Raw genomic sequence first — 16,479 nt, 5'->3', positions numbered from 1 at the left:
TTTTGGAATACAGGTCAGAAGTGTTTCATAGTCATTATTATGACCTCACTCGCAGTTAGTGTTCAATTTAAAAATTGTTCAATTTTCCTTCTGTATCTGCTGCAGTGTGTATTACTGTGTATCAGGTAACAGGAAACTGTATAAAGAAAGACAAATTCTTCATTATTCTACTTGTAAAAACTAGCAGTAACCTTTCCTCGTGTTTTGTAGTTATCTGTAGTAGCTATATTGAGTATGTTTTCTTGATTAACTTGGAATTCAGAAACAGAGTTGGACTTTTAGCCAAGATTTGCTGTCAGAAGCCTTGGGACCCTCGGATGTTCATGAGCGCTAGGTGCACTGCTCTATGAGCTGAGATTTATCAGGTTCTTTGCACTTTGCTTTTAGTAGATTGACAGCTCTGCACGTTTTTAATGGAGTTTCTTTTGTTTCAGAATTTCTAGCAGTTTCAGCAGTAGCTGGGTAAAGCAGAGAAGTCCATTAATTAGGAAAACAGAAGATGCAACATATGCCAGAAAAGACAAATGAGTAAAACTTTGAGAACAAATCAATTTAATTCTGCTTTCTGTTGCTACCACGTAGATGATAATGATAGTGATTGAGAAATTTGTATTATTTCTGGTACTGGGTTGAGTAGATTTTTTTTTTTTCAATTGCATTAGTTTTCTCCACATCTGATCTAGTGAGCTTGCTTTAGAGGTAATTGATGTTTTCTGTCTTAAATTTATTATGTTACAATGTGCATTTAGCAATAATTCCCTAGTTAGGAATTATTTTGTGGATGTTTTGATGCAGAAATGGGAGAGTTGTAAAGTCTGGTAACATCCTTAGCTCACATAATCTGAACATCCTGGTTTTTAAGTGTTCAATACAAAGAGTTTATGGTATTTATTATTATGTGACACATTGTCAATTTAAGAACAGATTTACTAATGCTGGCAGTGCTTTACCCAGTTATTCTGAGTTTAGAGTGGCATTGCAGTGTTAGATCAAGGATCTTTACCTTACTGTTGGATTACTTATTTTAGAGAGCTGTGTTACTGAAATAAGTTATGTGGAAGTATGAAGAAACATCCCAGTACTCTCAATTCCTGGCTTTATTATTATTATACCTATTTTATGTTACAAGATACTGGATAGTGGCAAGAGCTCCTTGGAAGCACTGGACATACCAGTGCCCAACCAGTATGGTTATTAGGCCAGCTAATCTACATTATCTTATAATTTGCTTATTTTTTATCCAGTGTTCCTATCAAGAGCAATACGCAGAATGCCTGTATAGTGAAGGAATTCATTCCATGTAAGGAAAGGAAGGGGAGTGACTTTGCAACCTGGCTTTCCTTTTAATGTTTTTTGCAGTTACTAAGTTAAAAATAATTGCATACATTTTGAATTCTTTTTTTTAATACTATCAAGTGCTTCTTGCAACATCAGAAATAAAGTTGTTAGTAAAAAGTTGCTGTTACTAACATACAGCAACACTCAGAATGCTTGGTTTAGATCATGGCAGTATCAGTGCTGTGACATGCTGTGGGCAAAAGCTTGTTAACGCAGTGCTTGTCAATCTGTGCAGTGCGATTCTCTGCTAGTTGTAGGGATAAAGGTGGTAGTTTGGGCTTTCAGGTAGGCAACAGGAGGTGACTAGCTGTTTGTATTAGAATGCTTTTTAAAATGTCTGTTATTTTAAGAAGAATACTTGCAAACAAGAAGAGAAGCAAAACAAAGAATGGTTATCTAGGTTTGGCCTGTTGCTGTATTCAAAAATATTTTAGTGTTTTGAAATATTCCCGTTCAGTGTAATACGTATAGACACCTCTAAAATGTTCATCCTTAGGTAGTTACTGAGTGATTTTTACTTACCATTCTTTTTCATTTCTTACTTGGGGAGTAAGTGTTAAATGGAAAGGGCTCATTTAATAATACATTTTTTTTATTTTTAGTTTCAACATTCACTTAAGTGGGTAGTTAAGGAAAAATAATAATAGAATGATGGCAGTGAATTATTTTGAAAGTTAGTATGAATAATTTTGAAGAAGTCATCTTCCTTTCAAGGCTTAAATTCTCTTACGGAGCTGCTGAGGGGATATTACAATGTAACTGAAGATTGACTGACTGCATTTTAGAATACAGTATCAGTCCATTTCTTCAGTTTAACTTTATTTAATATAGTGTTGGATAATTATTTTACTATTGCTTTTCCAGAAACTTAATAAAAATTGCATGATGCAATATGAAATTGTCATTTCTAATTTGGAAGTTTCTGTATTGAGATCATGTCAGTAGGAAGTTTTGGAATATTTTTAAAAGTTTATTAAGCAAATGTGGCAATTCTAATATATTAGCTGTCAAAGTGTGGTGAATGTTTGTTAATGGCAATTCAGTTGTCATATACCTAATCCCTTTTGCTGTTTGTCCATTTGCCCAAGTAATTACTTATTCTACTTCCTATCCCTTTAATTGCATATTAATAGTCTTAGCTCTTGTGATCATACACTATTCACTTTAAACAGTTAAAGATGTGATTTTTTTTTTGCCTTTGCTTTTCATTACACAGATAATAAATACATCAAATGATAATTCCCTAGATCAAGGAAAAACAGGACTGTAAAGAGGGGATCAGTTTGGTAAGAATGTCTTAGTTCAGTTGGAACTCTTTTCCCACTGATGTGACTGTTATACAATCTGTCTCTTTTCTTTACTGAAAAGTAACAAGAAGTTTGCGTGTTTGGATTGTCGAGTATGTATATTGCAATGATGCTTTCTAGATTTATAAATAAATGTTGGGATTCTGTTTCAGAACTCAAGATAGGCTTTTGTTCAAGTATTAGGTATATTTCATACCAATAATCTCACTTTTTCCCTGGGAAAAAGGTATGAGTTTGGCATGCTAGGGGAATATAGCTTTTTGTAGAACAGGTTTAAACCTTCTGTCCCTTTCATGGTAAGTGTTCAGTTTTTATTCTGAGTAAACATTCTCTTTTACACGGTTTGAATCAGTGGGTGTTTATTTAAAAAAAAAAAAAAAGAAAGAAAGTAACAGTTACAATATTCAGATTAGATTATTCTCAAAAAAATAGCATGCATTCACATAAAAGCATAAAACATTTTATAAAAATCGAAGGCTCTGATCCAGAAGTCCAAGAGAACATTTATGTAGCCCGTAAAGGATTACGCCCAAAATGTTTGTCTTGCCTATATGAAGCTATTGGACTTTGGCTTTCCTTTTCAGTTTTCTAAATCACTGACAACTTGGTAATTGGCCCCAGAAGTAGTTTAAAAGCATTCATTACAATCACTTTTTCTGATCATGAAATTAACGTAGGAAATGATGTTTTATAACAACTAGTGTCACCTGCAGCCTATATTTGTAAGCCTTTGAAAGGCTTTTTTTTTTTGCGCACAACAGAAGTTTAATAGGGACATTCAGGAGAGCAATCTTATTTTTATCCTTCACTTTTTGTAAGCCTTTTACATGTGAAACTATAAAATCTGGGCACTGGTCTACAATACCTAGGTCTTGATTCTTAAGTTAGATACTTTAATTGTCCTTAGTGTAGGCAAAGTTTACCTTAACAGTTACGCATTTGAGGCTTTCTTTTGTTTTATTCCCTGTTGGCAATGGTTGTTAGTATGGGCTAGCCTTTCTGGGGACAATATTAGTCCATGAGACTACTTATAAACATTTGAAAAAACACTTAAAAGTAAAGATAATGACCTCAGTGTGCAGATCATTCTATGTTGACTTTAGCAGACTAGAAAACAAATTCATGACCAGGACCATGTTCTATCAGGTAGGAAACATTTTTTTACCTCTTTTTGTTTAAGCCTCTTTCCTGACTTTTAAGTTCATTGTTTGTTTTTAGCTAATGATTCTTATTGACCCTCTCACTGTGCTCCCTTTTTCTCTTTTCCTCCTTGTGTGTTATACTGAGTAGGGCTCAGAAAAGCACAGAAGTCTTGTTCAGAAAACCTGAACAAAAAGAACGAGCGCAGTATAAAATGATTGGACACAGAAACAAAAAAAAAAAAAAGGCAGTATGGTGGTCGTATGACTAAGCATATTTTCCTGTATCACAGATGCCCTCAGTAGTGTTCAGATGTGCCAGTGAAGTATTTAGGATTGGGAAAGAAACACACATGTCACTAAAACAGTGCCTGTAGAAAGTCTGTAGATATGCTTATTACAGATAGTAGGAGCACAAAAATCAAGGTCTGGGAAGACTGATCTTCTTTAGAAATGAGTAGCGATATTGCAGCTAACGCACAGAGAGTTGACTTATTTTCTGTGTGAAACTGAAGTTCTCCAATTATCAGAAGTAACATGGATGTTAGCAGTAACAGGACCATCCTAGGAAACCTGGATATATATATATATTATTTAAAAATTTCATTAAAAATGATCCTAATATGGAGTACAAATCAAAAAAGGGGAAGGAGTTGATCTCTGATCTGTGCTTTCCATTGCTTGCATTCAAATGATGTGACAAGGGATTCTGTCTCCTCACAAGTGTTGGTGGACCTGCTTTTGGTAAAGTAAAGCAGCATGGTTTTGAATGATGCAATTGATGCTGGAATTATAATGTGTTTTTTTAGGTAACAGGATGATATGTAATAAGCTTATGGTCTTTCTTCAGAGAGCTGTAAGAAATTTTTATTTTTTTTAATTTACTCCTTAGAATATTTTTTAAAATCAATGATCAGGTTGAGTTGTTCAGCTGAGGAAGACTTAGAAAGGAAGGCTATGAATTTTTTTTTTCAGATTGAAGGAGTTTGCTATTCAAAGCTTCAGAGTATTTTTGAATAACGTGGTAGATTTTAATGCCATGAAGGCAATAATACATTTAATATTAGTCTGTGAAAAATTCAGCTTGCAATAACTAGTTGGGAGATCATGAAGGTCTTAACATTTTCCAATTTCAGTATTGTTAAATAGCACTGTTTATGAACTGTTTAAAAATTCATTCAAAGTGTATGGCATTTTAAAGGAAAACTTGATCCTTTTTTTTCTTCTGCTTTTGTTTGAATCAACATACTGATAAAAATAAAACACTAAAGATTCAAATACGCTTACCTTAGATTCTGTTATCTTTTATTTTCTTAATTTTAAGCACTTCATACCTTGAATGCTGTGAAATAGGTGTTCTGTGCAAATTGGAAGTGTCGTGAAGTAGTTTTCTTTGAATGATTTTAAGCATCAGGACTCGAATATGTGTTAAGGTTGGCTTCACGGGGAAAGATGATTTCTTAGATCATGTAATGTGATCAGAATTGTTACTGACAATTTTGTATGTAAGCCTACCTGTGCTGGTATAAATACCATTCCAAAACTTGAACATACATCATAGTGCCCTTTGTGTTTTTAATCTGTTCTGATGGACCTTTTGTGTGAGCACATCTTGTGGTATTAGGCGATACTAAAACTATTGCTGTGTGTGAATTTTCAAACAATGTGTTTGTTGTTAGTATGACTCTTCAGCCACAGAGGAGATGGCTGTAAACTTGAAGTGTCATACTGGGATTGAAGATGCCTGGTTTTAATCTCAGGATACACAGTCTTTTCATGTCCTGGGAGAAGTTAATGGGATGGTTGTGTCCTTGTTGTATAGAGGTGATGTTTTCATTTTTCACCTTTCTTGTTCCTTGTTTTGGTACATTTTTAACATGATGAACTTTAAGAACCCTCTGTATGGTGCTGTAGTACAAACAGCAAATTTTTATGGATGTCACAGTAAAGAATTTTGATTTTTGTTAACAGCTAAAATGCTGCAATAGCTTTACTTGAGTATGTTAGGTAATATTAATGGAAACGTTGATCTTCATGTGTGCTGTATGCTCAGTAATAACACTCTTGCCTTGGCATGTAGCTTTATAAGCAGTAGGATTAGATTCAAATCCAACTAAATTGAATTTTAACTTGTTTTTTTTTCATGCTGCTTTGCTGTCCCTCAGACATGCTACAGTATCTCCTTTTACTTGAGATGTGCTTTCAAAATTACTGTTTGATTTCAGCTCCTCTTCCATTCCTTCAACCTAAGCTTGCATTTCAGCCTTCCTCTGCTTCGGCCTCTGGATTTGTTAGTATTGCCTCTCACTTCCAGACCTGCCCGTTTTATAATTTCAGACTTTGAATCTAATAGAGAAATTTGATTTTGTGGAACTGTGAAAAGGCTAAAATCCAACGAAAGCAGTTGTTGATGACAAGTGATAGCAAGAATCTTTTAGGTTTTTTTCCCCAATTGAACTAAACCTCAGCTTATAATAAAAACCAAACATACTAAGACAATCAAATTCTGAGATACAGCCATTTTGAGCTAATGCCTCTTGGATTATTTGGAAAGATCACCTTTGTCTCCAGATCTTGCCTTTGTAATTTAACTTGATTCGTCCTGGGACAATCTATGTTGTCAGTCTCGGGTGTGTTTCCTAGGAGTTGACAAGGTTTATGTTTGTTGCTTTACATTAATTTCTGCTGAATGTTGAACTTCAATGTAATAGTGGAGAAAAATACAAGATATAATACAGAAATTAAATATGGTTTCTGTTTTAGCAGTGAATACTAATATCTAGTATCTTAATGCTATATATGGAGCCATTTGAATTTATATCTCGCTAAAAAAAAAATCAAAATTAATGTTTTTACTGGAATGAAACAGTTACAATTAGCAAAAATGATCAGCTAATTTATTGCACTGAAAAGTCATTTCCATAGGTTTATAGGTTTTCTTATCTTTCTGCATAGGGTCAACTTTACCTGCTGGTAACAGACCAGGGTTTTCTTACAGAAGAGAAAGTTGTCTGGGAGAGCTTGCACAATGTGGATGGCGATGGAAATTTCTGTGATTCTGAGTTCCACCTACGGCCTCCTTCAGACCCTGAAACTGTCTACAGAGGGCAGCAGGATCAAATCGATCAAGTACTGATTTGTGCCTCTCTATTGTATTTTTCTGTTTTCTTGTGGCTATACTTAGTAAATACTGTGTATTTTTAGTCATACATGTATAAGCCTATGCGTATGTGTGTGCAGTCATGCAAAAATGACTAGAAAAGAATGCCTTATATACCCAGAGTGCAGTTCTCAAAAACGCTCCCTTGTAGTACTCTATGACTTCAAGGGAGGAAGACTAGGACCAACCATGAATAGTTGGGAAAACCTGATTTTAGTCTTTGAGAATCCCTTTCTTCACAGAACTTTGAGGAGATATGTCACATCTGCCTAGTGTATGGGAACAGGTGAAGTATTGAAACTATAAACTTCTCCTTGTCTAATAAATTCATTTCAGTACATTGGCATAATTGAACTTTGTGTTCTGATAGCAGATTGCACATGGTGATGGTTATTTGTTTTTTTTAAGAACAAGTAGTAGTTTGTGGAAGTCCTGTCTGAGACGAGGCCTATTTGTGTTAACGTGTAAACGTGTAGCAAGAGCACTTGTAAGTCTTACATTCTAAACAAGCAAAATGAATTTATAATCACTGTTATTTTTTTTTTTCAAATACTTTAAAAATATCTGTGAATAGCAAATGCTTTTGGAAAGACTCAACCACTGTGCATCTTTTTGTGGAATAAACAATCTGGTAGAGATAATGGCTAGCAATATCTCGAGTAGTCAGTGCTGTCTGTTTGGACATATCAAAACTATTTTTGATTATTTTCTTATGGGGTTAGGAAATAGTGTTTCTCATTGATTCACGGTCAACACTGCTCAGTCCAGTGGGGACAGATGATCTATTGATCATAAATCACAGAGTTTCAATTTGTAATTTGCTCTTTCTAAGACAGCATTCAAATCATTACTTCTGCCCAGAACTAGCGTGAGCTAAACACTGTCCTTTTACTGTTGTCCAGTGAAAGGAATTTAAACCTGAAAGCAGTTACTTTTTTTTTAAACTAGCTTTTGTGTTTTGCATGTTGTGACATAGGAACACCGAAGGCAAAATTGTAAGGTGGCTGTATTTTTTTGCTGTTTTTTTTTTTTCCCCAGCATTACTGCAGTTCAGGTTTTGAGCAGGTTCTGAAATAGAACTTCTGAGAAAGATGCAGTTGTAGATGAGGTCAGGGTAAAGGGGAGGGTACTGTATGGCTGCCCTTGTTGAAAAATGTACTTGACATGACTTGGCTCTTTTCTATATGAAAGAGCATTAATACGTAAGTTTACTGTTTAGGATTATCTGATGGCTTTGTCTCTACAACAAGAGCAGCAAAATCAAGAGATTAACTGGGAACAGATACCAGAAGGAATCAGTGATCTAGAGCTAGCAAAGAAGCTCCAAGAAGAGGAGGACAGGCGAGCTTCTCAGTACTATCAGGAACAAGAACAAGCAGCTGCTCAGGTCCAGGTAAGAAAACATTGTCACAGAATATGACCATTAGTTATAGTGAGTATTAACTTCAGAGTTATATAGACACATCTGCATTGTAAACACCTCAGATAACTAGGACTGATGCTGTTCACATTATATGCAGTATTCGTTAAGATTCCTATAGTTATCTTGTTTTATTTGCTGCTATAGCTTTGGAACACGCACAGAGATATGGCAGTTGCTGCTACTTAAATACTTCAAGGCATTTCTAACCTAAATCAAAGTTGCATTTATGTAGTTTAAGTTGGAATGATGGGATGAGTTACTACTTCAGGTTACAAAGATTATATTAAAAATACACTATTTATAAAACAGTGTTCAATTAGAAGCTTTTCAATAATAGTCAAAGTTTTCTCTTCATTTTGTCTTGTGGAAATTTGTGGTTTTACCATTTTTAGGTATTTTAGTCTACGACATCTTGTGAGTTTATTCTGTCCTGTTCCAAAACAGGAAATTAACAGTTGCTATTGGAATGCCTTCCCCAGCCAAACCCCCCTTCCAATAAGCAGTTGCATTCGGAATGCTTGGAAAATGTTATTCACATGCGTACAAGTTGCCGTATATATTTTTTTTTAATGCAAGAGACAGTATTTAAGTTTTTCTGGATTCAGGGAGTTCTTATCTGATTGAGACTTTTTTAACACACACACTTTTATCAAAATATATGTATTACATATTTTTAAAAAAAGCAATCTGAAGGCTGAATCTTTGGATGGCCTGTGCCTCTTCAGAACCCTTAATTGGCACTGGTTGATAAACACAAAATGAGAATTTTTGACAGTTAAAAGTTCTGTTATTTCTGCTGCTTATTGCTTAAATACCATCATCAGTAGTTACTTCTAAGACAAATAGGTGAACAGGGTACAAGGAGAGATTCGCTTCTGCTGGTTGCAGAATGGCAGAAAGAACCTCCTTAACAGGGTTTAATGGCACCACCATTTGCAGCTGTGAATGGATGGTAGCTACATTAGATGAAGTAACAAAACTTCTGTTTTGTTGTATAGCACCCACCAAGTTCTTCAGTACTTTCTAGTAATGGGCCACAAAAAAAAAAACCTCTGCATTAATACATTTAGTCATCAGAGTCAGCATCTTCAGTTCATGACTTCTGAAATGCAGATTGTTCTTAGAAATGAAATGGGGAAAATTTTCCAGTATAGTAAATACAGAAGTGCCAGAAAATGTTTGATGCCATATTGTATTATTGAAACAACTGATCTGAATATATGGGCACAACAGAAGAGACACACAAGACTTGCAATATATTTTCAATTGATTTTGTTGTTCAGAAATAAGCTTGCATGAGGGTTTTGGAGAATTTATATTGAAAGAACTTCTACCTGCGTTCCGTTGTTTGCATTATAGTTAGATTCAAGTTCACGGAAGTTTAATACTTGAAATTGTTCTATCTACATCAAAATATTCAAAATACTGTTTGTTCTTTTTCTATGTAGCAGGTGCAAGGTGCTCCTTCTCCAGCAAGTGGAAGACAATCTGGGAGCAATGAACGCAAACGTAAAGAGCCTCGAGAGAAAGAGAGAGAAAAAGAGAAGAATAGCTGTGTTCTCTTGTAACACTAAATGGAAAATAGCATGGAGCCAAGTGCATGTCCTCAGAAGCAAAAACAAGGAGTAAAAAGGAAGACAAACCCGTTACATGCCGCCTGTGCCTGATTACCCCACGGATTTTGTTCATGTTTCAGGAGAAGATGGGTGACTTTGTTACAATCATATAGACTTTCTTCAAAGTCATAGTGTGTGCTGCTTGAGATGGAATTCCAAATCACAGTTGGATGTGGCTGTGCTTTGAGTTAGTCATAAGAAATACTGCACCTTGTAGCTGAAAACACAAGTCATGGCAAGTTTTGTGTCATAGTGACATCCATTACTTATTACATCAGTAAGCTATTTTATCTTCCACTCTAAACAAAGGAGGTAACTGGTTTTGTTTAAGACTCTTTTCCTAAAGTATGTACACTAGCACAACAGAATCCTGTGTTACTTTCATGGTATGAAACTATATCTTAGGCTGGGTATAGTCTTCATGACATAAGTGCCCAAATAACAGGTGGGCATTGCCTCCTCAGTGTGTCCAGATATCTTTGCTTCTGGATCTAGTACGTTTGGTTTTTTGAACCCAGATTTATACTGTGTTAGTGCTGTTGTTGCATCTCCTTGCCAGCTTTCTTGCCCCAGGAATACATGACTTGATCATATAAAAAACTGTTATTAAAAAACGGGGCATTTACTAATGAGCGAGATGAATATTGTTTGTTTTTCTTGCAATTACAAACTGGGTATGACAACTCAGATGTTATCAGGGTTAAACAAGTAATTTTATAGGTAATTTCTTTTCCTTTAAGTATTTTTTTTTCCACTTGTAGGTAAACTGGACCAGATAGGAACTTATTTATTGACCTCTCTGTATGATAGGTAAACAGTGAGAGGGAACTAAGGTCCATAATAATCCTTATTCTGTCTAAGAATGCAGAGTTAAAATAACTGTCTGCCTTTTTTTCCAGAAGTACCTTCAACTTTAACATGACGTTAACATGTTCACTTGTGTATTTGAGCAAGTGTACTGTAATTAAATACATACTTTGTTTTCTAAATCATATATCCTTAAAAAGCACACTTAGGAAGGGTGAGAGAAAAGCTAGGCTAATCTCTTGAGATTGTTTGGAAAGGTGGTCAGGTGTAATATTTTGTTTTAAAGAGCTAATTTAGAATTTTTGGAAATCAGATTTTTCTTATTTATGGGAACCAAACAAACATGTTGCATCTTCTAGTATCTATAGAATACAGGAATGGGATGCTCACAGAATTCTGAGGGGACCAAAACTCCTCCTCCACTTAGATTAAGTCAATAACAGTTATCTTCTTGCTGAACCTTTTTGATAAAATTTGTATTTCACAATTTGTAGATACTTTTGAAAAAGGCTGCTTCTCCTGGACAAGTCGATAGCTTGCACAAGTCTGGTACAGCTGAAGTAGCTGGGTGGGATATGACATTCCTGCTTTCAGGGGTTTGGAGAATGTCTGTAAGAGAGAGGCTGTCTAAACACAAGCTGACAGGTAAAAAGCTGCTTTACAACTGTTTCGAGCAGAATTGCTGGGATGATACTAGAATGAAAATTAGACGTGTAAAGGAAGAATGTCTTACTAAATGAAGAGCCAGTTTATACCACTTTTTTTATTCCATGCTTTTTTCTTTTCTGTTTTTCAATTTTGTTATAATTTCTGTTTTATAAAAATGAAGTAATGAAGGGTAGGTCTCTAATATGTAAATTGTAAATGTAAAAAAATTCTCTATATTCTCTGGTGAAGTCATGCCCAGGAAAGTCATTTTAACACATAATGTATGCAGTTTAGATAAATTTCTGTGTCAAAGCAAAGGTTGACCACATTTTTTCCTTTGCAGCAGCCTAACTTATTCAAACAAACTCGTGTGATGGAGGATCACCGACATAATGACTTGTCTACATTAAGCAAATTACAGAATATTTCGGTAGTGTCAATAATGAAGACTTAAAGGCAGAATGTTGTTTAAAAACATTCTGTTACTAAGATTTTTTCCAAATTTGTGTATTTACATTTATTTATTTCCCTTGAAAAATAAATATGTCAAGCTAAGTGTTTGTTATCTTATTATTTTCAGTACAGTGTTGCCACTTCAAATTTTGTAACAAATTTGATTTGAGCAGGCATTGTGGCTGTCATAGATGCTTTTTGCCTGAAATACTTGCTTCTATTAGAATAATTCATGTAGTGTTTCCAGTTTCAGACAGATGTGCCTGAAGCCTAATACACTGTAGTGATCACAATGCCATTTGGTCACAAAGAAAGAAAAGTTAAATGTCAGCGCTCATCACAAAGTAAGTCTGCACTCCCCAGTAATTCCGTTCCTTCTTCAATAAAGGAGTGAAGTTTTCAGGGTATTTGTGATGACAGGGCTGCTATTCAAACAGTTTTCTGTTAATATGCTGTTTTCTTTACAGGACTCAAGGCTTTGGAGAAAAGGTAAAGAACTCCTGAAATGTAGGGCATCGTTCTGCATGGGTTGAGATTGCTAGTGGCAGAAGTTAAAAGCAGGTGAGCTTGTTAACACCCAAATGAAATATGTATGGAAGCTTAATTAATGCCCTACTGTGACTAACCACTTCAAAAGTAACTGTCACAGTTGGTATATAAGACAATATCCGATGAATTAAAAACTGAACAGAACCTCTTTTATCTGTAATAGTGAACTTGGAAAACAGTATCACAGAGTAACTGTGGAGCACTAGCAGAGTTGCTGTGTATTTCTGGCTCTGTTTACTTCATTTACACTCCTTTTCAAAGCTCATGTCCTGGCAAAAAGTTACAGACTTGCACTTTACATTTGTTATATAATTTAGCATGCACACGCTGCAACTACCTACGTAATGTATATGAAAGTGTCAGAAAAGTAGAGTAGAACTTGTTTTCCTCTAGATAAAAGCTAGCACAGAAGACAATCATAGAATTTCCTGTTGTTTTGTTGTAGTTGTGTAATAAAGCTCAATACAAGTATTAAAATTAGCGAAAAGTTGAGCACTGCCATAGTGTTAAATGTGTTTCTAAAAGGCACTTTGTAAATGCTCAGTTCTACCACTTTTCCTAAGTGGATTCATGTGGAATCTGAGGCCAAAAGAAAGCAAATCCAAATGAAGATGGTAACGTAAGAGAAAGAAGTTAACATTCCTGAAAATACACTTAAACACAATGCAAAAAACATTTTTTGTAGCAAGTCATCTACTTAATATAATAAAGTATGTATTCAGATTGTCTTCAGAGCACTTCTTGTGGATCCCAGACATACAAGTTTACAAATGCAGCATACACTCTTCTGTATACACTTGCACTGCGTTGCTAGTCAGTCTCTACACTTGATATTTCACACTATTGTCAAATATTTCTTCAAACTTGTATGCACAAGTTCCTGAAAAAATTTTCCAGTATATAATAAAAGGCAATTCAGCTTCTTGAAATTGCATCTTCTGGTGTATTCAGCAGGAAATACTACAGTAAAATGTGAAGCTGATATACTTGTAACAGATCTTTCTTCTTCCCTGCTGCAATAGACTCGTAACCCAAAGCTAACTCATTGGCTTGACAATGTTTTTACTGTCAGGATGCTTAGCGCAGTAACTGAAATTTATACTAAGTAAATCTTTAAGTACAACGTAATGAATTAAGAACTGTATTTTATACAAAAACAGACTCTTAGAGGTTGTAATCTTAAACAGATGACTCAACAAATGCAAGCTAATTGATGCAATGTCCTCATTAGAAAGCATATTGCAGAAAAGGAAAAATAACAGCCTTTCTTTTGGTTGCAATATGATGCTTACTGTCCTCCATCTATGCTATGGCTCTGGTAACAAGAAAAATCTGACATTAAAATGTGTTCACGTAGTCCAGTGACAACAAATGTCAATGCAAGAACTTAAAACATACGTGTTTTGTTTTGTGCAATTATTTTATTTTCTATTTGGCACATTCAGCCCTAGACTGGTTGCAGTGTTGTCTTGAGTGGGAAGATCTGGTGAGATGAATGACACTTATCGAAATCCATCTACACAGAAATCTGTTTGATGTTAATTTTCAGTGTTTTTCTATAGCTCCTTCTTGTTAACAGCTTGTTTTTGTAGTTGTCCAGTACACAAGCAATGTATTCGAGCTCAATTACCACTTCCTACGAAGAACTGTGGTGGGCAAATAGAGTGAAGTGACCAGAACATAAAGATCCATGTGCCACCTAATTTTCTTGAAATTGCTGAGGGGTTTGTCCTTAATTTTGCTGTAGCTTAATAAATACCTGTAGTACAGCGTGTACTGGCCAGATCTTCTCACCCAAGTAATGACCAGCATACTTGCTTCATGTCTGTCCCTGTGTTTCTCCTCTTCCTCTCGTGGTGCTTCTAGGCCAAGACAAGCTGTTCAGACCCTCTGATGTCTCAACATTTTTATTAAATGTCAGTTGTCTGCTGTTTAATTTTGGCTGTGTCAGCTCTGCCACTCTGAGCTCTCTCTTTACCCGAAGAATCACCTCTGGGGAACTTCCTTAAAGTTCTTTATTGCCTTTAAAGTTACTGTTCTGGTTTATGCGATTACTTTTGCTCATGGAGAAACCTAGTAGGTTGAAATGAGCAATTCATTCTCTGAGAAATTTAGGTATCCAGTTAATTATCTTTAGAAGTCAAAATACTGTGTGTGCTTCTACATGGCAGCAAAGAACAACTCTCAACAAAGCGTTGTTAGGACTGGGAAATGCATACGGGAACGATTCAGCTGAGCTACAGTACTCAATTTCTTAGCTTAAACAGCATACTTAACAACAGATTATTTGGTAACAATATGAAAAGGCATCTGTTTCTCTGAATGTGTTGATGAAACGTGAAATAAGGCACTGTCAGTGCTTGTATCGCTGGGTGTGTCACACATTTAAGGAAGTAGGTGCTGGTGGTGCAGCCAACAGCCTTACTGGGGCCAAAAGTGAGTGGAACTTGATTGTCTGCTACAGTCAAACACCAAGCCAAATCTTGGTGCTGGGTAGGGGCGTCAAAACTTGCACAAGTTTTATATTTCTTTCAGTTAATCTTTTGAGAATGTCCTTTCAAGTCCTGTCCAGTTTAAGTGATGCATATTGTGAAATTCATTAACGAGGGAGTGATCTGCTAGTGGTGTGAGACAGTGCCTTCAGCTCACACAAACTGAGATCTGAGCAGAATCCAGAGAGGTGGAGGAAGTAGCACTAACAATAGTGTGCTGCTCCTGGAGGCAGGACGATACAGGCCTCACCATGTAATGTGTCAAATCCAAGCATCTAACTGTCCTAAGTCCGTATTACAATTTAATATATGGACCAGCTCTCATAGCCAAAGGTGCACTTCTTTGTTGTGAAAAAATTACACAATTATTTGACTGCTTTCTTAATAGACTTTCAAAATAGCTTAAACTGTTCTTTTTGGTATTTTCAGTCTTGGGAAATTAATGCATAAAGCTTTGAGTAGGAAATGACACACTTTTTTTTTTTTCTTTTGTAGTATAGTTATAGGAAAGATAATATTGAGGGGGGGAAAAACACAATCAAATTTGATTTTGTATGAGAATGTTGTATTTACCTATGTATGTTGCAGTCATCTTTTAGAACTGATAAATTGCTTCATCAGTAACAAGCCTCTGCTCTAGAAATAGTTAGGAATGGATTTATTTATAAATAAATAATGCTGTTTTTTAAACTTGAGTTTCTATTGTACGTTGCTATAGTTAACAGTTCAGAACTACCTTACAGTAACTGCTGGTGGCTGAATGTGTTTTTGGATCCTTTAAACTTCAAGAGCAGTATTTTAATATTTGTAGCACTTGTCCAAATTTATTTTATTAAATGTCTCTCCAGTCCAACCTCATACTGACACAAACAGGCATGAGGAAGAAACTGAAACATGGCATTTCAGTGTAGGCTGAAGCATGCCAGTCATGCAGTTAATTACAACTGGGAAATCTTGGAGTAACGAAGAGTCTACTTTTTTAAGCAAGTCTACTGTCAAATTATCCTTTGTATTTTTAGTATGTGTATTCAGTACCCTGCCTATATCTAAGAGAACTTCGTTTTCTCCTCAGTATTTTAGTTCCAAGGCAACAAATGTTCTCTTAATTGTAGGTTAGTTTTTTATCATTATTGTTTTACTGCAGATTAACTACAGCCAAAAAGAATTGTTTTATGTTAATTACTGCTTTTGCTTATATAGCTGGGTTTTGGTGGAGTCCTTGAGATTGAAAGCTTAAAAACAGATTTTATATCAGGTGAATAAATAAAATGTTCTGCTTTCTTTGTTTTGCATTTTTTTTTTTTTGCCAGTTGCAATTGTGGTAGACTTTACAACGGAGGTCTATTTACTACAGAAGTTGCTAGTTACTTCTGCTAGTAAACTTGCAGAAGTTTACTAGCTGGTTGTCGTAAAGGCTGCTACAGATACACTGAACCAATGAACCTGCCTGGGAATTTTTAAACTTCTTATAATTCATCCATTTGCATTTTTATCCTGAATAGTTGCAATAATTACACATTCATTTTATATACTGTTTACAGCAGTAT

General features: G+C 35.3%; 1 protein-coding gene across 1 annotated transcript in view; it reads left to right on the top strand.

Moving 5' to 3' along the window:
- The window catches only part of MINDY2 (MINDY lysine 48 deubiquitinase 2), a 36,454-nt gene extending 20,245 nt beyond the window's left edge, over positions 1–16,209 (top strand). The window contains exons 7-10 of the mRNA XM_021407776.1: positions 6,740–6,913; positions 8,164–8,337; positions 9,816–12,235; positions 12,359–16,209. Of these exons, the coding sequence (XP_021263451.1) occupies positions 6,740–6,913; positions 8,164–8,337; positions 9,816–9,935 (468 nt within the window). The 3' untranslated portion in view covers positions 9,936–12,235; positions 12,359–16,209. The remainder of the gene's footprint in view (positions 1–6,739; positions 6,914–8,163; positions 8,338–9,815; positions 12,236–12,358) is intronic.

Source organism: Numida meleagris, chromosome 9 (genome assembly GCF_002078875.1).
Source record: "Numida meleagris isolate 19003 breed g44 Domestic line chromosome 9, NumMel1.0, whole genome shotgun sequence".
Lineage (NCBI taxonomy): Eukaryota > Metazoa > Chordata > Aves > Galliformes > Numididae > Numida > Numida meleagris.
The sequence above is the reverse complement of the archived record's forward strand: the minus strand, read 5'-3'. Positions and strand labels throughout refer to the sequence as shown.